Genomic DNA, 27787 nt, shown 5'->3' with positions numbered 1-27787 from the left:
CTGTGCATTTATATTCTGTAATTGCCTTACTATATAGTAGTTTTCATTGTTGGTGGCAGGGTCTGCAATTCCCACATACATTCAAATTGCCTATAGTACCTACCCTAGAGCTGTATTTGAAGGACCATTGTGTAACACCCTCGCCTCACTATTCTTATTTTCAGGTGATTACACACTAATGAAAACATACCTATGGATATTATATTCCATTTCTGCCAACAGATCCTCCTAAATGTTACACACTGGACCGTTAACTTATTGCTGATGCTGACCAAACGTTTCCTGCTGCTGCTAGTTCACATTAAAAGCGTTGGTAAAAAAAACGCTGTGGGTTTTATGGTGAAGCAGTCACAGGAAATGCAATGTATTGTTCACCAAAGTTAGTGCTATGGCATTTTATGGTTTTGAGTATTTCTAGTGGTAACGGAACAGTCAGGAGCTGCCACAGTGAGCGGTTAAAGAAAGAGTTGCAGGCGACACGCTGCACACCTCCAACTTTTCAGCAAGTTAACCAACTCAACTGTTGTGTGGAAAACCACTCGCATTGTGTGCAGCATGAAATCAGAAGGCGGTTGCTTGCGGCATTATAGGTAAAGGCCAATTGTTATTACCGTTATTGTCATTATTTGTTAAAACAATGTAAGCTTGTTTGGCTGTGCTGTAAACAGACACACCAGTTGCTCTACTGTTGTATTTCTGACAGATTAGTACTAAACAGCACTTACTACCCAGTTACTACCATCGACCACGGGTATTGTCAAATCAACCAAGACTTAAACTTAAGGATTACAACTTTAACTACATTCAAACTTGGATGAACAAAATGTCATACAAGTCAAAATGTGCAAATGCATTTTGTGTGTGAGTGAGTATAGGTAGAGTGACAGGTGGATGAAGTGTGTATACCAACACGCACAGGGAGGGAAGAGACTCCAAGAAGCAGGCTGCAGGCCAGAGCAGGGGGAGGCTGAGGCAGAGGAGTCACAGTCAAAAATGCAACAAATCAAGACACATGCTAAAACTACTGTACATCCCTGTGCACGGAGACAACAACAGTATTAATGGTGCATTGCAGTGGAGAACAAGCAGTGCAGTTTTGACACATAAACGGGCATTAAACAGCATTACATTTAGTTGTTTGTTCTGGAACTGCTAAAAATGAACTTGATCCAGGATCTGCTCATTTAAGATCATGTTAATACTACTGACAACAGGGCATCTGCAGGTTTTAGAAGACCAAATATTAGACTGGATATTACTACGGTATGCAGAATATAAACCAATTACATATTTGTAATTGAACATAGCTTCAGAACATATTCAGTAACAAAGATCAACAAAGATATATATAAATATAAATAAGCAATTGATTATCCTGTATTCAGAATATTTAAATAATATACTTGACCTGCGGATACTCTGTAGAGTGAAAAATGCATGACTGACAAATAAGGACACATGCAAAAAACGAAAAAGAGCAACAAGCATTGAAACATTGCTCAAAAGCAGGGGAGGGGGCAGGCAGATTAATACTGTGGAGTGTGCTGTGCGTGTACTGCAACAGTTAACTGTACACCACAACATGGATTTCTAATCAGTCACACAGTCTGAAAGGCTGAAAAACTTGAGTTTGAGACTCGATTGGCACAGATAACACCATGCGCCTATATCAACCCTCATAATTGTGGATCTTGTGGGGTTGCTGTGTCATCACTTAATGCAGACCCCGGAGTCTCTGAGGCTTTTCGATGGTTAGGAACCCCGACTCCACTCCCCCACCCCAAAGCCAGCCGAGTGGCTGTTGTGACAGCGAGTCATGTTGATTTAATCAGTCTTTGGGTTTGGAAGATCTGACGTGGATTCGTACAAGACATTGAGGTTTGATCAAAAGAGCTCGGTCAACATTACGTGAGCTGCTATTTCTATAGGGCACTGCAGTGTGCAATTCAGAGTGAGGGCAAAGTTCAAGTTGAGCTCGAGTGTGTGTCGCAGCCGCCAAATGTTGTTAAGCACTCTCTTTGATTCCACAAGGGTTTATGTTATACTTTTGTCTTTGACACTCTCAGGCGCGTGCTAAAGAGCTTATCTGTTTGCTCTGGACAGCAATAGATTAGCACAGTTATTTGCAGTGGATTTGCATAGTGCTGAGTCAATATAACATGATTAGCGGGCTATTTCAGGGAATGACGTATCAGAATTATAGGTTTCCTTTCACTGTAACATGCTCATAAATTTAAATTATATTATCTTTATACTGATGATTATGTGTCATAATTCAGTTAAATGAAAACAGGCAAAGGCCTCTAACAGAGCTCTGTATATTTCATTTTCAGGTTAGGCAATATCTATACCTTCACTGCATTTCACACATTCAAAATTATGAAATGGTGGCGTAAACATATCACACTAGAAATCCACTCTAGAGCTCTTGTTTTTAATACAAAATCAATTCCATGACACAAGTCTTTCAGACCACACACATACACACGACCCCGGGCCACATCATCCATCACAGACCTAACCGCTTCCTGAAAACGTGGCCATACCAGTGGGCATTAACTGCCCTCAGTGATAACTTCCTTCCAACACATTTCCTGTGAATGGTTTAAGAGGAGGAGAAGGAGTACCTGGCTTTGGCACCGTGTTGGTCATGGACTGCGGCACTTTATCATTTATGAGCTCCACACACTCGCTGGGAAAGAAGCCAACCTGGAGACAGTACAGGAGTGAGACAGGCAGGGTGAGGTGGGGAGGAAGTGCAATCGGATTTAGATAATAAAATGAAGACTGAGAGAGTGACAACACAGTGTCTACACTGAGGTGTGGTTGTTACATCAATCACCTGACAGGGTTCCCTCTTTTTAAGAATTTCAACACCTTTCCAGGACATTTTCCAAGAGTTTTTATTGACAATACAGGACAGCACTTACTCCCAAACAGTCATCTAATTGATTGCCTTGTATTGATTATTTTTTAACGATAAGGATAAAGTGTCTCAGGTTTAATACAGGTAGGTGGTCAGAGTTATTTGTATGACATTGTGTTACCTCGCTTTTGCGGCACTCTTGGCTCACCACAGCTCATTTTTCTGCTGGGGCAGAAGAATTTTCCTCTCACCATGTGGCCACAGCCCATAGGTCACAGTTCAAATCAAGAAGAATGTATCTTGTTTTAGAGAAAATCTGGCAACGTGAGTGAGGAGCTAAAATACAATAAAAATGTTCCAGGACAACATAAATTATTTCCAGGATTTGGGGTAATTTTAATCAAATTCTAGTCATTCCATGACAGGAAAATTTGTCTCTAAATTTCCAGGTTTTCCAGGACGAATGGAAACCCTGCCTGAATTTGGTGTTAGAAGCACTGTGGCTAAGATGGCATTTTGGACTTGGTTTGGACATTTACTGATCAGGTGGTGTTCACACATAAGGTATCACTTTTGGTACAGCTTTGCTTTCAAAGAACCATATTGAAAGAAAAAAAAACCTGAACTCTACATTGTGTAGGACTACCAGATGACACTCAAACACACACAACCTCTAACATTAATGACTGGCTGACTACCCCCTAATGGATACAGGTGGTACTGCAGGTGTGGTTCTGTCACTTAATCCCTCAACACATGTCCCCTTTGAGTTTCAGCCACGGTTAGTATGAATCTAGAAAGTGCAGATCTGATATATATGAAAGTCAGGTTTCCACTGGCTCAAAGTCAGCATCCATATGGAAGACAGTCTCTCCATGCGTTTGTTCAGAAGGAGAAGCTGTGCAGTCCAGAGGAGGGCAGACAGCTCGTCCGGAATATAACTGAACAGATCAGTGAGTGCGTCCTGGCTGCCACCCTGTCAGTGAGCCTGACTGGCGGGGCTACTACTTGTAGGCAGAGAACCAAAACACACAGAGGGCTGTGTGGAGAGGGGGCAGCAGGTCAGAGGAGGTTCAGCCAGACTTGAGCCTTAAGACCAGGCCTTGTTGCTGCACTGAAAAGCTTCTGATTGCAACTAATGTAATCTCTTCAGCAGAGTTTAGGTTTTAAGGTTGAAAATAAATGATGGGCAGAATTAACAATAATATAAGAGTTTCATTCTGACATTATTGGACCACAATTTAGAGACACAGGGCTAATTAAGAAAAGGAGGCAAGGAAAATGTGCACTGCAGTTTTTGTTGAATTTGAGGCCACATTCTATGTGGATTCAGCTCCTGATTTACAAAGACAGCCGCTCATCACACAGTCAGGTCCTGGGACTGACCTGGTTGACCATTTGGGATTTGTCTGAGATCATCGAGCGCAGAAAATAAATTATCTTTAATCCTAAACATTTACTCAGAGATAGTTTAAATCCACTGGACACAGTTAGTATTACATAATCCGATGCACAAAAGTATAATCAAATCAAGTGGATATCATCCAATGTTAGTATTTTTAGCACAGAATTTCCTCTTTGTGTTTTCAAAATTGTAATAACCGGAAAGGCTGTTAATTTAACAGTTTGTTTTTTTCTAGTTTCAAAACAGATATATGCACAAACATTTTATTATGTGTTATTAAGTTTCTAAATTTGTCTTCATCTTTATTTCATTTAGAGGCAAAATTCAAAGTACCGTAAACAAAAATAGTCTATCTATGCTCTGATGCTGAGAGCTGAAACTGGGAGAACTGAAGTCGACTTAAGTTCTGAACAGCACAAGTTTCAGTGTGTTATAGGATTGTACCGACGACTGCGAAGGAATATGAATGAGTTCAGCGTTACAGCAGGAGGCACACACCCTGTAATCTGCTCAAAAGATTCACATAAAAGAGGATTTGTTTCTTTGTTTTGTCTTTGGACAAACTCGGAGTATTTCAAATCTGCTTTACATAGCAGCATTCTCTCCTTGTCCTTGAAATGCCTCAAGTACAAATCTAATCAAACATTTACAGCCAGGAGAAGAGACATTGTGTTTTGTTGCCCCCAGCCTGCAAAGTGTTATGTGAGCTGCGTACCTGAAAGCCATGCTTGCCCCTCCACCACGTGGTGTCTTCTTTCGGGGGCATGTCAATCACTGACACAATGTCGCCAACCTTCAGAGAGCAACAGAGGAAGGAAAGATTAAAGATGTGTCTGATTGTCCCTCTACCTCCGTCCATAGAAGACATCAATGACTGCTAAAAATGAAGACGTGGTCCCCCGGTTAGCTCAGTCGGTAGAGCTGGCGACCCATGTACGGAGTTGCTGCAGCGGCCCAGGGTTTGAATCCGACCTGCGGCCCTTTGCTGCGTGTCATCCCCTCTCTCTCTGCCCCCCTTTCCTGTCTGTCTTCAGCTTTCACTATCCAATAAAGGCAATAAAAGGCCAAAAAAATAACTTTGTAAGACGTTACATAGCGAGGCTTGAACTATCAATCACAAAAGCATCATTTTGGTAAATATGTTCTGAGCAATTTGACTGGTTCAGAAAGTCTTCATACTTACCTTTTCAGCCTATTCTGAATTTGCTCACAGTAAACATTTGTATCGAAAGGACAGCTTTATTGCTGCTGCAGTCCATTTTCTCTTTCTTTCTTAAGGCCTTTGCACACCAAGTCCGTGTTATTTAAGGTACCTCCTCACACTTTGTTGATCACAATTACACAACAACTCCAAAACTTTTGTCTGTCATTAAAGCTGCAGTAGGTAATTTTTCTGTTATATTTGCTGAAACTTTCACTATATCCTGACAGTAATTCATGAGACAGATAATCTGTGAAACAATCAGGTTCCTCTGGCTCCTCCTAGTGCTCCTAATGACATTTGGAAGAATCCACCGGGCCTGAACGAAAACAACCAATCAGAGCCAAGAAAGACAGTTGATTGTTGAGTCTCATTCCCAGGGCATCAAACAGCGACACTCTGAAACCCTGGGAAGGAGATCAATCAACTATTTTCAAGCCTCCAACCCAGAGCTTCTTTATATCTTTCTAATTTCAGGAATAATGACAAAAAGGTATTTTTTTTTATAAAGGTTACCTACTGCAGCTTTAATGTTTTCAGAATAAGTTTGAATCAAAAGAAAGAGAACAAGGACAGCACAGAGACAGACAGAGAGAGAGCGAGAGTGTGGACACGGAGATTAAGGACAGCTCAGCCTCTTGTAGCCACGGTGCACAAAAGCAAAATTCGAGCAGAGAGTGGCGACAGCCTACAGAGGCTCCTCCAATGGAGGTTTCTGTATTCAGACCTTCGAATCCACCTGCTCCAGCGAGTTGACACTTCTGTCTGACATCAAGCAACCAGTGGAGATAAGCAAGGGAGGAAATGAGAGAGAATGAGCGAGAGACAGAGCGACAGCGGTGTCCGGCTTTGCAGGAGTAGACAGCTCCTTTATCAGCAGGTGAAACTCTCCCTGTCTGACACCTCTGACCCAATATTTCCTTTTTCTTTTTCTACTTTTAAGAGAGAGGAGCACAAAGTCATCCTCATTGGTGGATGCCTCTGTCTTGAATTGTGAGATTAACAAAGGACATCAGACTAATGATTTTCATCGGATGATGGATTAAAAAAACGCAAACAAAAATGATGTACTTGGTGTGCAAAGGCCATCACTGTCAAGCAGCTGAGGAAATATCAGCGAGGAATTAGAATGGAATTTCAGCATACAGACACAGAGAGAGAAGTGTGTGTGTGTGTGTGTGTGTGTGTGTGTGTGTGTGTGTGTTTGTGTGACAGAGAGAACTGTTGTTGTTGTTGTCACCTCAAAGGACAGCTCGTCTGAGGCCTGTGCGATGTAGCGCTTGATGACGTGGGCAGCAGCAATAGCTGGCACATTGATAGACGACTCTTCATGGACTAACAGATGATTTCCCTTATTGTCGACCTAGAACACACACACACGTACACACGTACACACACACGTACACACACACACACACACACACACACACACACACACACACACACACACATCAGCTAACGATCGAATGGGTGGAAAAGTTACAGAAACATGACAATATAATAGCCCTGCCAAAAAAGTTTGGTAGAGTGCAGAAGAAATTCAGCAATTCCTTTTCTATCAGCTTATTCAAGGATTTCTACTGCTGAAAAGAAATGGATTAGTATGGGGATAGCTAGAAACAAGGCTTTAGTAACACTGCAGCAATATAAAAGTATTGCTATAGTAATTCTGTAGCTTAGGACTGGGCGATATGGCTTAAAAATAAAATCTCCGATTTTTTCACACGAAACCCGATTTACGATTTTAATCGATTTTTTTGTAGACTGTTTTTTTAGCGAGGTTTAGCGGTTTGTGGGCTGCGGTCCTGTATATCTCGCAGAGAGCAACATTTCTCCCACTCGGCTGCATGCCTCTGCTTGAGGTGCTGGAATAAATTGGTCGTACTGCTACCTTTGGTTGCAACAGCTTTCAAACAAACTTTGCAGTGGGTCGTGGTTTGTTCGCTGTCGGACGCCACAAAACCAAACCAGTTCCAAACAACCTTTTTTGGGGATGAGCTCATCCTGGCTTGCTGCCATATTGTGTTTATCTGTGGAGAGGTCAGCGCACTCTGACCTACGGGAGCCCAAAGTAGTGATGGGAATTCCGGCTCTTTTTAGAGAACCAGCTCCTTTGGCTCGGCTCACTAAAAAGAGCCGGCTCTTTCGGCTCCCAAGTGGCTCCTCATATTTTTTGTTGCTTAAATTAATTTATTACCAAATTATGTGTAAAATGAATATCTAATGTAAATACATGCATTATATCAAATGTTTAGTATTTACATGGATTTATTAATATACTCAACATAGAACAGAGTGCTACAAAAATAAATTATAAAACACAAAAACAAAGATCCATCTTAATCAGACAAAAAGCTGCTTGATATGAAATTTTTAACTTTGCACAGTCTACACTCTGCCTTTGAACTGTCTACCACATACATATATGTCCAAACTTTACTACGTTTCCTGTCACTCATTTTCCTCACCTTTCCAGTGTGTAGTCTCTGTCTATGTAGCGCCAAGGTCTCTCGCTCTCACATCTCCCTCCCACTTGTTCACGTGCTCACTGTGCCTCGTGTGTCTGTAACCCCTCCCTCCCCCTCCTGCTCAGTGTAGATACACAGATGCCGCCACACATCTTGACCAATCACGCGGCTTTAACAGGAAAAATGTGAAAATCTGGGGTGAAAAAAATCCAGATTTGGCTCCCAATCAGAAGCCGGCTCCCGTCGTTCACTTCAAAGAGCCGGCTCTTAGAGCCGGATCGTTCGCGACCGACCCATCACTAGCCCAAAGGGAGCGCCGGTCTTGTGGAAGTTCAAGAGAAAACCGATTTCAACTAAAAATAAATCGTGTTTAACTATGAATTTGATTAATCGATAAAATCGATTTATCGCCCAGCCCTAACTGTAGCTATAGAAATTTACATTAATCTTTTACAGCAAAGTAGGAGACTATAAGGCCCCAGTTCCTGGTTTTAATCTGCAATGACTTTCTGTCACCATTTGTCTTCCTTTCCTTATTTGTTGATTGTTGGGTATTTTTGGTCTTTCTCTTTGCGGCATTAGATAACTCTGCATTGTTTGAGACTAAAGCTCCAGCAATTCAAACAGCAAACTCTGCATTAGAGATGCAAGGATTAGTTGATTAATCGATTAGTTGTCGACTATTAAATTAATATGCAACTATTTTGATAATCAATTAATCGTTTCGGACATTTGTTAAGAAATTCTTTCAAGATTTCAGCTTCTCAAATTTGAATATTTTCTGGTTTCTTCATTCCTCCATGACACTAAACTGAAGACAATTGACACTTTGGCTTTGGAAAACACTGATCAACATTTTTCACAATTTTCTGATATTTTATGAACCAAACAAGTAATTGATTAATTGAGAAAATGACAGACAGATTAATCAGTAACAAAAATAATCCTTAGTTGCAGTCCTACTCTGCATGGCTATTACATTGGGCACTGGGAATTAGCTGTAGCTATAACTGCTGTGATACACTGCACTGGATATTTAGCTATTTACTATGTAAACTGTATATATCCATAACAAATGAAATGAATTGAAATTGTGTTAAAAATCCTGCAGGTTTGTAACTGGAAAAGAATACTACAGTGGTTTTCCTTATTCACAATGTGCAACAGAATTTCCTGAATGACCATTCCATGTGTAGGTAAGACCATCCAAAGGCAGAAATAATAATAAATAATAGCTGTCTAAAGAAAAGCCTCAGACCTTTGGCTCTCGGGCCCACAGAAAATATTGTGTTTTTTTCTGCTAAAGAGTCAGTGAGCTCCTTTAAGACTGATGACAGTGCAGCCTTACCTCCATCCACGTGAGGGCGGGCCCGCAGTTGATCTTGTTGTCAGCGATGGCTGAGAGCCGGGAGAGGTAAGCTAACAACATCTGTGAAACTGACTGAGATGGAAGAAAACACACAGGCCAGTTAGAGTCATTTACTGCAGATGGTACTTTTTACTGCTGTAATAAAACGTTGAACATTAAACTGAGCTCTTACGATGGGTGTTAATAATTACCATTAAAAGTCATCAGCTGTTTTTGTTGTCTGTTTCTTGAGTGACAGGCAGCTAATTACAGTGTTAGAGAGTGTTGCATGGTGGTAAACCACTTGAAATGACATTTGCAGTTATAATTTCATATTACAAGGCAAATTTAGTTTTATTTAGCAAATTTTAGTTTCCGGTGCCCAGCATCTGCATGATTGAGCTAATGATGACAGTAAACTTTAAAGAGAAGAAGTGGTGTTCACAATTGAGACCTTAAGAATCCCATATATACAGCTACTGGTCAAAGTATAACAGTGTGCTGCAGGCAGCTTTGTCAAGCTATTATTCTGAAAGCGTCCACACACACAATACCCCTCAGTGATAAACTGGTTTTACCAGTTTGGTTTGATACCTCTGCATTCCTTTTAAAGCCTCTATCTGACCATAAAGGTTTTGTGTGGCTCGGAATATGTTTCACAGGCAGGTTGAAGAGGGAATAGCTGGCAAATTACCAAACTGTGCATTCCCAAGACAAAAGCCATGTAGATCATATTGGATATCAAAGCACAGTAACTGGAATAGGTTTTATCTAGATAAGTGATACCTTGTTAGCTTGGATTTTAAAAGCATTTGAGGAGCTATCATTCATTTAATTTAGGGGGTTGACCAAGAATGTATGGTTTAGTGAGAGTGTAATGTAGTGTGTGAGATTTAAGAAAAGCAAGGTTCCCCAAATAAAAAAGAAAATTAATACTGCATACTCTATGTGAAAAAAAAACTTGTTTTAATAAGATTTTACCTGTGGCCAGGATTCAAGTTAAATGTGAAGAAAATGGGAACTAAATCCAATAAAGCTCCTTAGTGGATTATTTTGCTTACGGCCTTGAATGCTTCAGTTTGTAGTTAGAAATCCACTGAGCGAGTGTGTGAATGTGTATTTTTGGTGCCTACCTCTGACTGATCAGTCAGACTGTCCAATCGAGGCAGCTCAGGCAACTGGGAGAAGCGTCGGTCGTAAATGCAGAGGTGCAGGTGCTTGTCCAGGACACGGAAATCCTCATAGCTGCGCTTCACAATCCAACTTCGACCCTTCAGAACCACAACAAAAACACACGGGTGTAAGCAGCGAGGAAACATTCCATTCAACTGCAGCTATGTGTAAGCTGATGCTGTGTAATGCACACAGTTGTGCCTAAAACAATGAAATCACAAAAAAAGTGTTTGAATTGTAAAGTTTACCCAAAATGCAATGTTGCACTTTGGTAGTGACCCTTGCTAAACATTGTGTGTACCTTGATGCTGCCAAGTGTTTCTAAAGAACGGATTCCTGTTTGAGTTTGATGAATGCATTTTCCTACCACCAGATAGTAAATGGTTTCCATTAATTTCTGTACAATATGATAATCAGCTAGCTGAATCTGTGTGGGATTGCTTTGAAGACTATTCTGGGTTGGTGCGTTCAGGTCCTGGAGGGAGCATCCAACATTTGAGTGCCTTAGGGCAGGCTGCACAATGGCAACTCTTTGAATACAAGACGATGCCACATTTACATGATCCTTTATATATGTTTGTCTTTTGGTTGTGATTTTCAAACATTCCTTCTGCTTGGAAGGGAGGAAAAGTGATTTATCCATCTAAAAATGAAAGTGGTCCCTCATAGTGACAAACCCACAGTTAATTATCACCTGAGTGTGCCTCTTTCAGCTAATTGTTTTGGTTCAACTTCAAGAAATGTCTGTAATTTCTGTCTCCTGCTGAATTTTGTATTTTTTGCTGGTCATGCCACTCCACTCCATCCATTTTATTTTATTCTCTCATATATATACAAACCGGTTTGAGTGTTCTGCCATCTAGCGGCACCACCATTACTGTGACTGCTGCTGATGAAGGTACTTTATATAGATAATAAGAAAAAACGAGAAATAGAGAAAAAAAACAATTTCACTATTCGCCACACTTCAAATGATGTACTGTGTAATACTACTGTACTAATGAGCTAGCATAATCAATCAAAAGTTCATCACAGACCAGTTATATAAGTAAAAACATTATAAAACACAAATGTATGTTTTTTCATAGGAATTCAAGATTATTTCATCTTGGTGAACATCTTGGTCCTCTACATGCCCGTGGAATCTACGTTAAGTGTAGCCCCTTAACAAACCATAGCAGGCTTCTTGGGTTGTCTAGTGAGGTTGAAAACTCAAGTCAAATACGGACACCAAATATTTTCTTATTACATTTATGGATAACATTACAGGAAAAGTCTCTGTGTTAAGACAAGACAAGTCCACTAAAACCTTTATCAACCAAACTACTGTCACACTGTGTCATGCTTCAAAAACAATTACTGAAAAAAATTGAAATGGAAGTCTCCCATGGACTTGCTTTGATATTGGAAATGTCTTCATAAACAAAGAACATTAACAGCTTACTCAGCCCTTCCTATTAAAATGCAGTGATTAAATGCCAACAGTGCAAGTGTAAACCAAGAGAATTTTGCCCCAATCCACCACATTAAATCTAACTATTTCTCTTTTTCTTTTTTAAATCTAAGCGTTCTTCCATTGATTTGTTGTTTCTTTTTCATCCAGTAAAACAGAACTCCAAACCTCAAAACCCCACTGAGAGAAACTAGCGGTGGAAAAAGCATTTTGCTTTGATTTGGCCTAGAAAGATCTGTCTCTACTGAGGCCAGGGCTTGTGCGACTGGGACTGCAGTGCAGCCCTCAGCCCACTGCTTCTAGTGCTGTTTTAAAAGTGCTGGCTGGTGGAGACGCGCAGGGAGGGCTCTGTGGGCTAGGGGAACTCTTCATGCTTTCCTGCCCCACTTTCAGACTGGTGCTTCAAGTTCCCCCCTTTTTCTGGGTCTGTGGAACTGGACCAATCTCACTGTTACTGTGCTACTTTCTCTGTTGAGTGCAGAGCTCAAGGCCAACTCTTTGCCAGGTCCTCCCCTTTTCAGAGAGATCAAGTGTAGATTTAGCAGTTTTCCGATGGCTGTAAGAAGTTGGAATTTCCAAGTACACAGCCGCATACTTGTGCGGCATTGCCAAGGTCGTGCAAATGGAATAAGATCTGTAGAGTGGAATGCATGAAACCAGAATCACAAAATGTCACTGGAGGAGGCTGGGGCAAAGCTTCTGAGCAGCTGGTGTGCATGTGTGTGTTCTACTTCAGGGCTATGCCCAATTTTGGGTTAATCAATTATTTTTGCAAAACTTTGTGTATGATGTAAGCATAAATAATTTGACTGTTACTTTACTCTGACATACTCCTTAAAAAGGAATTTTAAAGATGACTAAGTCAACTTTTTTCTACTTTGCAAGACCTTTGCAGTGAAACTAAGCAAGGAATGAACAACTATCTGTAAGAATGAGACAACTATGGACACAGCAGTGCCAGATGAAGGGAATACGCCATAAGGCCTCTGCCATCAATAATAGCAACTGATACTACTGTTTTCATTAGTGTATAAAATCACCTGAATGTAGGAACCATTGTGTTTTTGTTACCTTAGAATGAGCTGTTTTTATCTACAGACACTGCGGGTCGCCTTCAATAGAGTCCACCATGTTGAACCACTATGTTTCTACATTAGCCAAGAAGGGAAAAACCAAACACTGGCTCTGAATGGGGTGTTTGCATTTTTTGCACTTGTTTCTCTTTCGCACTTAGAAGGGGAGGGTGAAGGGAGCAAGTTGCAATCTGCAACTACACTGCAAAATAACACTAAATCCTACAAACTAGACCTTTAACACCATTTTATGTCACTAATATAATGATGAGCATAACAGTGCATGAGCAGTTAACTTTTAATTCTTAAGAATATTTTGACATTGGAATTCTAGCGGTAAAGTTGCAGATTACAGATTACAACTAACTGAACACTGCTCGCGTCTGTATCTGACAACCTTGGAATTAGAATGGGCCGTGAAGTGTGTAGGAGAAATTACGTTGGCTGCAAAAATAGGGAAAAAAACAAAAAGGCCCTGTCTAGAGTCAATTTGCTTTGTCCGTTTTGGGCTACTGTAGAAACATTGCGGACTCCATGGCGACCTGTGGTGTCTGGAAATAAAAACGGCACATTCTATGTTAAAGACAACACAATGATTCCTATATTCAAGTGATTACACACTAATGAAAACATACCTATGAATATTATTATTATATTATATTCTATTCTATTCAGCCAAAAGATCTTCCTAAATGTTACACACTGGACCTTGAGCAAAAATTGCAAATCAATACTAGTACTAATACTAGGCTATAGAGTCATTCATTCATTCCTTAACAGGCAATATAGTAATAGTATGGAAAACCCTGCTGTTTATTCCGGCATCACGTTGGCTAAAATGTTGCTGACATTCTTAAATGATAAGTCGATAACATAATTATTGTGACAGGCCTACTATCCTCCAAGAGATCTACATAAGCATCGAAATCTGAAAAATACAGCAGAGGTAACATAAAATATGCAGGAACAGGTGTGCAGTACTTTATAAAACCTCTGGGTTTGAAGAACTCGCACTCTGAAGCCCTTTCTATCCGACATTCTTTAGAATCACTCACCCATCCTGGCATCCTTCCACAGCTCTTTTCCATTCAGTTCCAAATTCCCACATAACTTTTTGAGATTTTTGAAACAATAAGTTAGGTATTTTAGAAATGTATGAATTTGAGCCAGCCCTCTGCTCACAGGGAGGACTGTGCTGGGTTTGTGAACAGATTGTACTGAACCATCATTTGTGGGTTGGAAATCACCTTTGACAGTTTTTTTTTTGTGTGTGTTTGCAGGTAAAAATTGAGTGGCTGTGAAAGTTTGTATATAATTACATGAAGTGTATGCATGCTGTGGGAGGTTGGGTATGCATTTATATTTCTGTATGACTGCACCGCCGACCCAGTGGAGTCTGCTGTCTTACCTGGCAGTAAATATGAACTAAGTACACCAGCTCCTTGGACTCATAGCCGTTCCGTGTCACTTCACACTGTTCATCCCCGAGGGACAACTGAAAGATACAGAGAAAGAGAGGGGTTGCCACATTAGACAAGCATTTTTCATTTCAAGGAAAGATATCAAATCAGGTAATGGTGATTGAAAAAACTGACTTTAACATCTTCAACTTCACAAACCCTTTGAAAGTCCATTATTACAAACTCATGGGCGGACAGCACTACAGCATGCACAAAACCCACAAAACGTCAATTTAGATTCTATTCACGATCCTGGGGTTTGCCAAACATGTGCAGGCAGGGAAATGTGCACAAAACGAGGCAGGAGAAATCTTTTCTTTTCATGATGCAGCATAACTGATTCAGTCATAAGTGTAGTATGATGTAGCTTTAATGAAGAGTACCGGCACAAGATGTAAAATAAATATGAGCTGTTGTCAAACAGTGTAGGAAAAGTATTTTATTAACTTTAGAGCTACTCATAAGGACATTTCAAGGCAATATTAGGAGTATTAGTTTCACTGTCCCAACATTGCCATTATTTCAAGATATTATTACTCAAAGGAAACATCTCTAAGAACAATTTTTTCCTTTCCGATATCCCTGTCCCTTGCCAGACAAAGCGAGGATGAAGTGACAGTGCTTATCTATACTACATGGGGAAAAAACGGGGCAACACAAAATAATTGAAAAAAACACGGGGACACATTCAAACGCGGTCCACTGACAGGAAGCATCCGAAAATAAATGGACATTGTATAAGATGATTACACTCATGAGTTCCAAGTGGAACAGTGGCGAGCGCCCACATGTTGATGAAATATAGGTGAGGAAACAAAACATGAAGCTGGGGGCGCTGGCACAGCTAGCATATGCGTAGCAGAGAACAGGATAGTATGGACAGCTGTGTTAAGGAAGAAGCTTCTGTCGGGTCTCTTCTTTCACAGCTTCATCCAACTTCACTGTCTTGTGTGTTTTAAGAAACAGACCTCAGCTAGATGCTCTTTAGAAAGAAAAGTTCAACTCAAAACTTCATGGAAAAGAAATATGGCTCACATTCTTCTCCAAGACTTGTAATTGACCTTTTTCACAGCAGCCATTTCGATATTAATTAGGTGAAAATGTCTATTAGGAACTGTTGCATTTTTTCTTGTTTATTGTATATTGTATACAAAACCAAAATCATATATCACAGTTGCATAACATTACACCTACATTAAATTGTTCCCCCCTTAAAATTACTTATCCGCATTAAGCCAATATGGACACGTTTTATTTCATTTTTGGTACCTGGATTACAATTCAGAAGTGCATATCTAGCATTTCATGCACACAATCCTATATAAAAGGTAATTACATTAAATGTGTTTGTAACATAAATGACCTCTATAGTCCTTTATATTTCTCATTTTCCTTGGTTCTTTATTGATAACATTATCTCATACCATGTTATTCAGATATATAAACCTAATGTTGAAATGGTGGCGCATGTGGAGTGTTCCATTCTCTAAGCCTGATAAATGACCCACACTCACAATAATATAATACACAGCCTGTATTTGATTAAACCTGGGTACATGAGAGAAATCACAATAAAACTGAATCCCCAGACTCTCTTCCATGTAATTCAGTATATAAGAGTCACTTGTGTTCTCTCATCCCACCAACACCTACAGTCCTCAGTTAATCCCATTATTTTAAACCTTACAAGTGTTCAGTAAACTCCAATTTTGCATAAAATCAGGAAATGTTAAATATTCCTCGTCTCCAAATATCACTGGGGCCCCCAGTGGTACTTAAGTTCCTCTGCTTAAAAGATAAATACATGTCACTTTTGTGGGTATCTCCCACAGAGAAAACTCCTTCCTCAATGCATTTAAGGTTATCTCTACATTATCCCACATGAATGAATATTTTTGCCTAATAGGGCTATATTTGAATTAACCCGTGAACTGTTAAGCATACAGCTCTGGAGTGGTCAAGGATGTGGTTTTTATCTGACACATGAACTTGTATCCTTTTCTATTCTGACTCAGCACTAGAGGTCTGAATGGGGCTACCATTTGGCTCTGCAGTTCAATCCAACCTAAATTACTGTTACTCTGCTTACCTAACTTGATGATCTCAAAGGCCCATCATTTAAATGTCTATATTTGGAAGAGCTCGTCCCTAACAACAGCAGCAACGGTCCCATTTTGAGAGTATTTGATGTAGTTTGTTTCTGTATGAATCAAGCATTAAGTATCTTCTTCTCAGCTACTCTAAATCAAACTTTAACAACCAACACAGGCCTTTTCCATCTCTCAATGACCCATGACTTAATGTGGAGCCATTGTCACAGGTTCTGCTTTTATGGGGGCCAAGTTCCTGATCCTACATTTGGGCACTGCTCATGTTCTAAATGCAAGTTCCAGTTATTGTTGGGGGAAATGCTCACTTCCAACGCAGCAAAGGGACAGGTCATGTGTATAGATAAGCACTGGAAGTGTGTTTCAATATACAGGTGATATTGGGATTCAGAATATGAGCTCTGCATGTTTTGCTGCCTTGTTCTGCATTTTTAAGAGTAAATTGTGTGTACAGTGTTGGGGAGTATGCAACTACAGGGGTTAAATTAGATTTTCCAGTAATGCTGGTCTCCCTTTATTCCATTCTGATGACCTCCCATTAGGGATGTAACCATACACTCCACTCATAATTCAATACAATTCACAATATCATTTTCTCATCTTTTTTCATTTTTTTTTTACAAAATGAGATTGAAGACAATTGATGGCTGGAAAATATCCCTTTATTTCTCAGACAAAAATCTAAAGAATTTATTTTCTCTTACAATGCTTTTTTATTTCTGTGGTAGGGGTTAACTGTGCAAAACACTGCATATTTCCTTTTCTTTGTAAATGTGGAACTTAAAATATATCCCTGTAAACTACGGAAAACATATCTCTTGCCATTTCTTGTCTCATATCTTTTTACCTGACTTAAAGCTACTACACCTCTGGTTTTAAACAGGATGGTGCATCCCCATTTTCAAACCATTCATCTAAGGCCGCCATGACTTTGCCTGCTGCTGACGTGAGTAACGTAGCCCTCTGCTGTTTAAAAATAGTATCATGATTAATTATTCCTTTCACCGATTTGAATCTTCACATATTTGTATCGCGGTTTCACTGTCTGGTTATATATTGTTACATTTCTACCTCCCATTGTTGGTGGGACCCTTCTATTAATTTACCAATTTACTGTTGTGTCAGAGACATAAGAGCTAGTATGTCTAAACGTAAAAAAAAGATGTGCATTAGCTCAACTTTCTCCATTGCTGTCAGTCCCACCGTGAGCTGTGACAGTGTTTTCCTGATTTGCAAAGTGGTGTGGCTATTTCACCGACATTTATTCCAATGTTCTGGTTTGAAAACCACAGTGGAGAAGCAAGGCAGATCATAGAACCAAAGCCTTACAGGTTGTGTAAAGTTCAGGTTATGGAAAGCTCGAGGTTACGGGTCATCAAGTCCCCGTAGTGGACAATGGGCAGTTACATGCCTCTCTCCATGTGTATAACTTACAGTGTGCATGTATAGTTTTTTGAGCATTACATATGTCATTTGGGGTTCTTTTTCACCCCAGAGGACCCCTCAGGGTCATGAGTAGAGCTTATACACTTACAGCAGGAGAATATATCAAGATATGATGTGGCACATCACTGAGCCAGGTGGGGTGAGGTCTTTGCACACATGCAATTTGTTTCAGACTGGAAGGAGTCTCCATTATAAACAATGGTTATATTGTTGAAAGTCAGTGAAACTCGGCCTGGCAGTACCTGCTGTTCAGGACAGACTTCCTCAGTATCTCTCTCTGGTTCTTAGTGCTCCAGGCTTTTACAGGTTTGGTACAACTCGTCACCTCTCTCTCTCTCACACAACTGCATTGATGATGATTTCTTTTTCTATTATATTTGCTTCAGCTTTGTAGGTTATAGGTCCAGTGTGTAACATTTAAGAGGATCTACTGGCAGAAATGTAACACTGTATGCATAGTTATGGTTTAATTTGCCTATAAGCACCTGAATTTGGGAATAGTTGTGTTTCTTTACCTTAGAATAAGCTGTTTTTATCTACAGAGGGAATGGGTCCTCTTCTATGCCATGTTTAACCACCATGTTTCTACAGTAGCCCAGAACAGACAAACCAAACACTGGCTCTAGATAAGAGCCTTTCAAGTTGGTCGTTAGTTTCGTGGCCACTACACACTTTGGAGACAAATAATATATTTAAATTAGTTGTAATCTGCAAATCTATGCCGCTAAATCGTACACACTGGTCCTTTAATTCAGCATCTGTTTATTCAAACAAAGATACCTTTTCTGCTTCCACGATGGCAAGCATAAAAACTGAGACGTAACGTATTTATGTGCTTTGTAGGTCTAAAGAGAAAGATATTGTCTAAGCAATGTCATGGTGCCAGTGAGGGGAGAAAAACACATGGAAGTGTTTTTGTTCCCATTAAAGAGGGCTTGATTTAAAGACAGTTGTTAATGGAGGGGCAGCAGTAAATAGAGGCTTCACAGAACAACAATGTCCTTTTCTGTGGCTGTGTCTTCTTTTAGAGACACAAACTAGTATGACAGCAAATGACCTAATTACCTCTCTGTTGTTTAGTATCCACCGCACCAAGCAACCTAGAAATGTTTTGCACTCCATGCACAAGCAAAAGCTCCTCTCTTCACAGAGCAGCCAGCAAAAGCAATAAAAACAATGTTTAAGTGAGCCCATAAAGACATTCAAGCTGAGTGCAACAGGGCCTTCTCCCATTTCACTGCAAGTATTTAAGGGTTTGGACCTATACTTTAGGGAAAAGGACAGCTGACCAATGACCAGCTGTGACTGAGGAGACACATTGTTTTCATTGACTGGGATCACTGCTGTTGCAGACATCATGTAGGAAAACAAAGCGCTGCTAGTTTAACATAGAACGCAGAAAAACTCAACAGGCTGGATAAGAGCAGCATTACAAAACTGTGTTTGACATGTTCATTATCTGGAATATTTTTGCAATGATGAATTACACCTTGTCAACTCCTCGTCAGCTTTAAATGTATTCAGCCCCACATCCCTGCACATCGGCTGCTGTCAAATCATAGCATGGATTTGAATATTGTTTTTTGGTAAACTGATTATCCATGCTAGCAGTGAGGCTTGTCTGACGGTTGGTCGATTCACTCCACACTGATATGTCTCAACAACTGTTGGATGGATTGCCATGAAATGTGGTACAAACATTCATGGTCTCCTCAGGGTGAATTAATAACTTTGGGAATTCTTTAACTGTTAAAATTTCATTTGTCCAATACTTGCAAACTAATGACATTTCCATCAGAATCAACTGTACTTTGTGTTTAGTACTATTAAATGTTACCACGTTAACATGCTGAACTAAGATGGTAAACATGGTAAACAATATACTTCTGCTAAACATCTAGATGTTTGCATTACTGTGCAGTCTGACAGAGCCACTAGTATTCATATGTATGTTTTCATTAGTGTATAATCACCTACCAATAAAGGAATTGTTTTGTTTTTGTTAGAATGAGCTGTTTTTATCTACAGAGGGAGCGGGTTGCTTCCATGGAGTCCGCCATGTTGAACTGCCATGTTTCTACAGTAGCCCAGAATGAACAAACCAAACACTGACTCTAGATATTTGCCTTAATTTCCCTGCCACCATAGTTTCTCCTACACACTTGGAAGGCTGAACTGTATTCAGATGGTTTGATGGGGAAGAGTCTCTTGCTCCTACCATCAATAAGTGGCAGCCTGTGGCCCCAGTTAGCAGCACTAATATTTGGGAACCATCCTAGATGATCAGCTTAATTTTGACGCTGTAAGGAGCGGCCAATAAATCAATGCACATTCACTGTTCTTCAGTATAACGTTTTAGTCTTTTTATTGAAGGATCAGGATTCAAGTAGTTTAAGCTTACAACAAAAAAAGACTTTGTACTCTGTGTTCAGACACCAGATTGTATAAATAAAAAGGCAAACTAAAGATTGTTCTTCTTAAGGGATCCTAGAAGTGTTGCATACGTCGTTTGAGACATCTTACATTTGCTATATATTGGTTTGGAAATCTCAAACTGAAAAACAAAAAACTACAGTTATGTCACTACTGTAAATTCAAATGATATCTGTCAGTTCCATCAAGCCTGGGCTGTGCAGACAGCTCAGGTCATCTACAGTAAGTGGACTTCCAGCAGCCTTTATACAGAGTATAATATAATATATTTATACTGAGTTTAATTGGCCCCCACCAGGACAGATATTTTACTTCCCTAGAGGTGACACTACTTCATCCTATTTAGCCCTATGCATGCCCAATCCAGCCCTTTGTCTTAGTGAATGTTATTCCTCAACAATAAAAAAAGAAAAGATATGAGGTCATGTATTCCATCGGCTTTGGCTTTTTAAAATGTAATTTGGCTGGTTTCTGGCTTTTTCCCCTCTCTACTTTCTCTCTGTTTTTTTTTTCTGACCAGTGACAAATACAATAGTAATGTCTGAGTTTCTCCTATATACTTTCTTGCATTTCTTGCTGTTTTCACTAATTGCTGTACTTTTTTTGCATTTATGATTACTGACTGCTACATTTAAACCAAACAGAAAAGCTTTACTGTACTTACTTTGGCCAGACTTTCTGTAACACATTCAAGAGAACTCTGGGATTAAAAGTTTTTTTCTGTGATTTTCTGGCAACAATTCATTGGAACAGAATGGTGAAGAATTTTGTCTTTGACATGAGTTTATCTGCCATTTTTAAAGGTCCAGTGTGTAACATTTAGGAGGCTCTATTGGCATAAATACATTATTCATAGGTATGTATTCATCAGGTGTATAATCACCTGACATATGAATCGTGTTTTTGTTACCTTAGAATGAGCCGTTTTTATCTATAAAGGGAGCCGGTCAAACTTGTGTGGAGTCCACCATCTTGATCTGCTGTTTTTTTACAGTAGCCCAGAACAGACAAACCATTGGCTCTAGACAAGACCTTTCACAAGTACATATACCGTCTCATACACACTTGGAAGGCTAAGCTGTATGCCATTGGTTGCAATTTGCAACTTCACTGCTAGATGCCACCAACTTATACATAATGGTTCTTTAAATCAACTAAAAATTCCATCAGGCAACCTGAACACAACATTTGGTATAACCTCAACCTTTTCAGGACCATCAACACCAGCATACAGTAGGGAAACCCCTAATTCTGCATGGTTTAAATACATGAAAGGGACCGAAATGTTCAGCAAAATTAGGTTCGTAAAAAAGTTATTCTATAATACGAACAATGAGGTAGTAAGTGTCAGCATCAGCCAAAACATCAGAAAAACTATGATAAGAATTAAACTCAGTCTTGGAGTTTGCAGCTAAAGCAGCTTGTGTAAACAGTGTTTCAGATATTAATTTGAGATCTTACACAACATGCAGTGAGCAACAGACATGTATTACAACATATGTCTGATATGATTTTTCTGCACAAAAGAAAATAATTTCCCCATTAAAATCCTTAAAAAGACTCCTTGCTCATTTTTGCTGCTGGACACAAGATGTCTCCTACTTCACTGTAAAGTCCATTCTCAGTGGATGTGCACTGGTGGCTTCAAGTTTCTACATCACACTGTACAAGTTGCATACTGGATCAGGACTGACTTCCAAACTAATTGTGATGTCACAAATCACGCTGGTAGGCCCCGCCCCTTAAAATCTGATTTTCAATGAGCTCAGAGAAACTTTCCTTCAGGAACAAGAAGTAACACTGATTGTTGACTGGACGAGGCTTTAAATATTTGAATTTTTTAGACATCACTCTTTTAGCTATCAGTTCCAACTGTTATTCCACACACAGGACTGCATACTAATCATCCAACACAACCACCAGAGGGTGACATGACACTCATTTTCTTTCTGAAGATAAACAAAGTCCACACCAGGATTTCGTCTGCATCTTTATTCATTCACACAGTATGAACAAAGTACCAACATGTACAGCTCTGCTATTCTGAAGGATTTTTCGGAAAGACAATATGTTGTATACTACTACTACTACTACTACTACTACTACTACACACTTGCTGATAAAGCCTATAGAAATTAAAGCTGTCATTTAGTGAATAAGCAAGCTAGCGACAAAGCATACTATAATTAGCTCCCAGCTGCATAATAACAGAACAGTATAACAAACATTTATAAAAGTATTCTAAAGTTAGTACTTGCAGAAACATTATTTTAAGTATAAGACACCAGATACAAAGAGTAGTGCCTGCTTGACCTGACAATTTCACCCTTTCAGCAAGTGCTTCTGCTTTTAGCCAGCAGTTTAACCAAATTACAACTTGTGACGAGATCCACTGCCAGATCCTGTGCACCCAGACTGAATGGCTTGCTAGACAGGTTGTTTACCATTCTAGCCCCATGTTCTGCTATGTATGCTATACACCATATTATACTTTGATTTCAATCCAACCTGCACTGCACTAGCACACATTGTCCCTGTAGCCCCAGCAAATGGGGCTGCAGTGTTGCCAGTCCTTGGCAAACAAAATTTTCATAACCAAGAGCACCAAAATAATAAAGTGAGAACAGATATACAAAATATAATACTATTGAGAATGAGCTATTCTGGGTGTATTGGGTTCAAGTTCAAACACTACATTATGGTAACAATAGAAAGACACACATGAAGGTAAGACTACTATGCCAAGAGAGATCACTGAAAACTAGAAAAAAAACACTGAAATTATAAAGTTATAGCTTTCTCCCTGTCCTCCAGCTGTCTATGGTCATATTGGGAAAAAAGTACACATCAATGGGTGGTCTGCACTTTCTTCTTGTTTACACTAAAAGAGCAGGCTCATTAAATTTCCCAAAAGCAAGAGAAATCCCAGCCATGGAGGTCATTTTCCAAGGAGCGCACATCAGACACAGAGGTGAAGTTGCACTATCCATCTAACAAAGGTTTCTGCTGAGGAAAAAAAAACCTGAATCCAACAGCGATATTTTGGACGCAAGCAATTTTGATGAGTCCCCCAGGCACACAAGGACAAGGGGAAAACATTGCTCTGATAACTGCAGAGCAGCAGCAGAAAAAATAAAGAAACCCCCCAAAATAAAGTCAAAAAGACAGAAAGACACTTTTACTCACAGCTGGTTTTGTCTCCTTGTTTCAGTTCCTACACTTTCCTTCTCTTCATGCCGTGCAGCTTCATGCTCAGAGTTTGCCCCTCCTTAACACTCCAACACCTGTCCCCAGTCTCTATTTCTCTGTGCAAGTGTGTGTTTCTTAAGAGTGGGAATTTACATCCCGTCTTGCGGAGTCCTGTTTCGCTGGTCCGGAACACAATTCCCCTCAGCAGGACGTAAATGTCAACTCTTTCACATACAGTGTGAGCTCTCCCAGTGCAGGATTCAGAGACAGAGGGTGGGAGGCAACAGTATTAGCAGCAGTAGCAGCAGTGGTGGTGCTGGAGGATGGGAGGAGGTGGTCTTGATTTTGCGGATTCCTCAACAGGACAGCTTTCATCTCCTCCATTTTGCCCTCTCTCCCATCCTACCATTGTGATGCCCCATCCTGATTTGCTCGCCTTCTTTCTCTTGTTGGCTTCTTTTCTATGATGGCTGGCACCCAACACAACTTTAACACCCAGTTTGATTAGCAGCAGTTAATAATGGGAGGGAGTTAAGAGACGGAGGGGAAAAAAAGCTATTTTCTTTCAGTCTTCTGCCGACCTCACAGTCTGCTTTTCTCTGTCCCTCCACCACATGCTATTCTTTCCCTTTTCCCTCCTCTCCCCTGTCTGACATGCTGGCTCACCCCTCCCCCTCTCTCCTCCTCTTCCCCCTCTCTGGTTGGTACGTTCCCAGGACAAAGAGCATGGATGGAGGGAGGGAGGGAGAGAGAGAGAGAGAGAGAGAGAGAGAGAGAGAGAAAGAGAAAGAGAGAAAAAAAAAAAACAGAGGAGAAGGAGAGGGCAGGAGGTAACAAAAAAGGGGAGGGGGTTTGCGGGGGAGCAGTTTTCTTTCCTTCCACATGTGCAGTCCTCTCTGTGCTGTCCTCTTGCACAGTGGAGCTCTCAACTGAAATCTGCAGTTCTTGCAAGTAGGAAATTAATACAGAATCAAAGCACGTCGAGGCATTACACCTCAGAGCACATTCAATTAAGTGTGTCAATAACTGATGCTTTGCAAATGCAGCAACTAACGGGAAGCTGCTTCAACTCTGGGCGACCAAACCGTGCATCTAAAAATTCACTCCACAATAAATAACCCCGGAGTGTGGTAGTCTACCACACTTACAAAGCAGAAATAGAGTCACCGAAAATATAACCTACGAAACGCCTGCTCTCAGGTTGCAGCCAAATACCTCAAACACAAAAAAAGGGAAAGAAAGTGTAGGTTGCATCAGCTGTGATGACTTCATATGTGCCATCCACACATGAGGTGGATTAAAAAGACCTATTGCTGGAGAGGAGAGTGGAAATCCAAGCAAACAGCCAGCCTCACAGAGGAGGACATGTGGGAGCCAAGAGAGGCCACAAGGATACAGAGCTGCATGGGACCTGCGGCACTCACAAGATCCCTCCCTGTGCCACTTGAAAAATATTCAAAGTGTGTGTGCAAGAAAGAAATCTGACAACAAAACAAGTTCTAACATCCACAAGGTTCTATTAAACTTCAGGTTTGAACATTGTCAACTAATTTACTTAGTTTTATTGCTGCAACCTTCATTTCCTGTGATCAAAACTTCAAAAATGTTCCTCTAACCACACCTGCTAGCAAACAACAATTTACAGCGGCAGTGTGGTAATGTGTCAATTTTGCTAACAGTCACTGCTGAGCCAGAATTGGCCCAGCTTTCCTAAAAAAGCAGTGTTCAAGATGAGCTGTGAGCCTTTCCTCTCAGTAAGCTGGGACGTCCGGTTGGACTGGCTGCCGGAGCGGGACATTAAATCATTCTCTACTACAAGTCTGCTTATATCAAATGATAATCCAATGATGACCCAGTTCATTCAGCTCTCCCCTCTGCTATGCCAGTGGCAGGTTGGACCGATTTATCACAAGCCACATGTGGGCAGAGGTCAGATGTTGTCCAGGAAATGCAATCACAGCCAGTGTTTCAGACTAGTGTGCAAAAAGCAAAAACCAGATTACGTTATTGTTTTTACAAAAATGCACCAGGGAAGACTTTAATATGGAATATGACTGTTTGCCATGTTCTGATACTGCAGAATGAATTTTCATCATTCTCAGTTATAGATTTTTTGTTGCTGTGACTGTAGTCAATCATTCAGGTGTGCTCTAGTAGTGAAGTCCTACACTGAGACCCATGATGCCAATCCCAAATCTGGGGCCCTCCTGACTTCACTTCACTCACTTGTCTGAATGACAATGAATTACTTCCACTGGACTTATCTTTGCAATTGCTTGCATTATACATGGCAGCTACAGTACACACTAGAAGGTTACTTAACAAGTCCTAAACTTTAGAAAAGAAAAAAGAAACAAACAAAAACAAGCCTGCAGTCATGCACTGCTAATGTAGAGTGTTTACAATTCTTGATGAGAACATTAATGTCTCTTCAAATTTCATAGCAATCCATCCATTTCACCTCATGGCGGCAGTAGCGAATAAATCGGGGAAACCCCAAGGTCAGTAAGATACAGTCTAGGAACCATGAAGGTCTGCACAAAACTGTGTGCCAAACCATTAAAAAGATATTGAGATATTTCAGTCTCCAGTGGTGGGCCAATGGACCAACAGACAGGCCAACAGACAGGCCAACAGACAGGCCAACAGACAGGCCAACAGACAGGCCAACAGAGAGGCCAACAGACAGGCCAACAGACAGGCCAACAGACAGACCAACACTCCCATCCATCCCTCAAACCACACTGCCAGCCTGGCTAATGAAAACAACCCCAGTACTGTGCCAGCAGAGCTGCTGGAGGGACTATCAGGGGCTATTGCCTGTTGTATTTTTCAAATAATCCTTAATTTTTATACATTATCGGCAGACGCTATGGAGGATTTATCATTTTTGATATGTTAAATTATAATGTGTAATCCCAACATCATCTTAAACACTTCAAAAGAGCAGCAGGGCTTGTAGGCACACAGCTTTTCTCTGTGCTTTTAATACATTTCCCATCAGTCTCCCCTTTATCCGCTGCAACTGTGACCTAAGAGAGCTGGTCAGGCCAACACGGCTCTACACTGAAGACCCAGAATGCTAACAATCGGGTACTAAAAAGCTAGCTTGCGCCGTTCAAATTCATCAGGGTCGGTGGATGAGACGACTGAAAACAAGAAATTCACAAACAATAATTTAGCTATTCCTGCACCAAGAGAATTTGGTCCCAAAAGAAGAGTTACAATTAATCATTACACAAAACCACGACCGGCTCTGGCCGCCACAAAACCACTCTGTTTAATTAATTGTGGTATTAATTTGTGTTTGTCTTTCTAATTGAATCTATGATGAAAAACAGACCTCAATCCATCAGTCATCAGTCAGACCAAAGAATGTGAGGACTTTGACTCATGATTCAGCACTAATTAAGAATAGGCACCGCATAGGTTGAAGCCTCTCATTAGTGTAAAAAAAGTGGGGGGTGGAAGTTTGCATAAAATCGGAGAGTAATATTGCGATTAAAAATAATTGTTGGTCTCCCATGACACTATTTTCATGCCGGGTATTTTTGACTGCAGAACTAGAGGGGTTTTGAGCGCAGGACTGCCTGCGGCACTTTGCTGCAGTACTTCAGAGCTAAAGGAGGAAGTGTGAGGGAGTTACATCTCAAATCATTACTAAAGCTATAAAAATGGATCTAGTAAAGGGACTGAGGAGCGCAATGGGATTTAAACACAGAGACAGATTGCTGTAAAGGGGATGAGATCATGACTTGGAGCAGGTTCACAAAACAAATCCCATTATGAGAAAGATCTATTTACTGTGGTGTACACGTGCTCACACACACAGATTGTACACACAGAAGTACAAGTTGAAGGGCAGTGACACAGAGTAACCCTCAGATGCACTGAGTGGGGATAAAATGGATTTCTACCTTAATGCAGAGACTTTTTTGTCAATATGTGCATCCTACTAATTCAGGCCACTCTGCACTGCTGTTATCTCACTAGAAGGTACTATGCACTGACACAGGTCACGATGTATGGCCTGGCAAATGGACTGTATCCTTTTCAAGACAACTCCACATTCCAGTTTCACAGAATGACTGGAATGCAGAAAACACCCAAAAACATCTCCATGTCAAGAGGATATTGCAATTTTGTAATTTCTATCTTGACTTC

At 40.4% G+C, this 27787-nt stretch overlaps 1 protein-coding gene across 1 annotated transcript in view; it reads right to left on the bottom strand.

Moving 5' to 3' along the window:
- arhgap32b (Rho GTPase activating protein 32b) overlaps positions 1-27787 on the bottom strand; it is a 124083-nt gene that overhangs the window by 33573 nt on the left and 62723 nt on the right. The window contains exons 6-12 of the mRNA XM_051401642.1: positions 14396-14482; positions 10422-10559; positions 9289-9381; positions 6713-6835; positions 4987-5064; positions 2628-2709; positions 917-967 (exon numbers count right to left, since the gene is read on the bottom strand). Coding sequence (XP_051257602.1) covers positions 917-967; positions 2628-2709; positions 4987-5064; positions 6713-6835; positions 9289-9381; positions 10422-10559; positions 14396-14482 — 652 coding nt within the window. The remainder of the gene's footprint in view (positions 1-916; positions 968-2627; positions 2710-4986; positions 5065-6712; positions 6836-9288; positions 9382-10421; positions 10560-14395; positions 14483-27787) is intronic.

This window comes from Dicentrarchus labrax, unplaced genomic scaffold (genome assembly GCF_905237075.1).
Source record: "Dicentrarchus labrax unplaced genomic scaffold, dlabrax2021, whole genome shotgun sequence".
In the NCBI taxonomy this organism is placed as follows: Eukaryota; Metazoa; Chordata; class Actinopteri; family Moronidae; genus Dicentrarchus; species Dicentrarchus labrax.
Note: the sequence above shows the minus strand (reverse complement) of the source record. Positions and strands in the feature narration are given on the sequence as shown.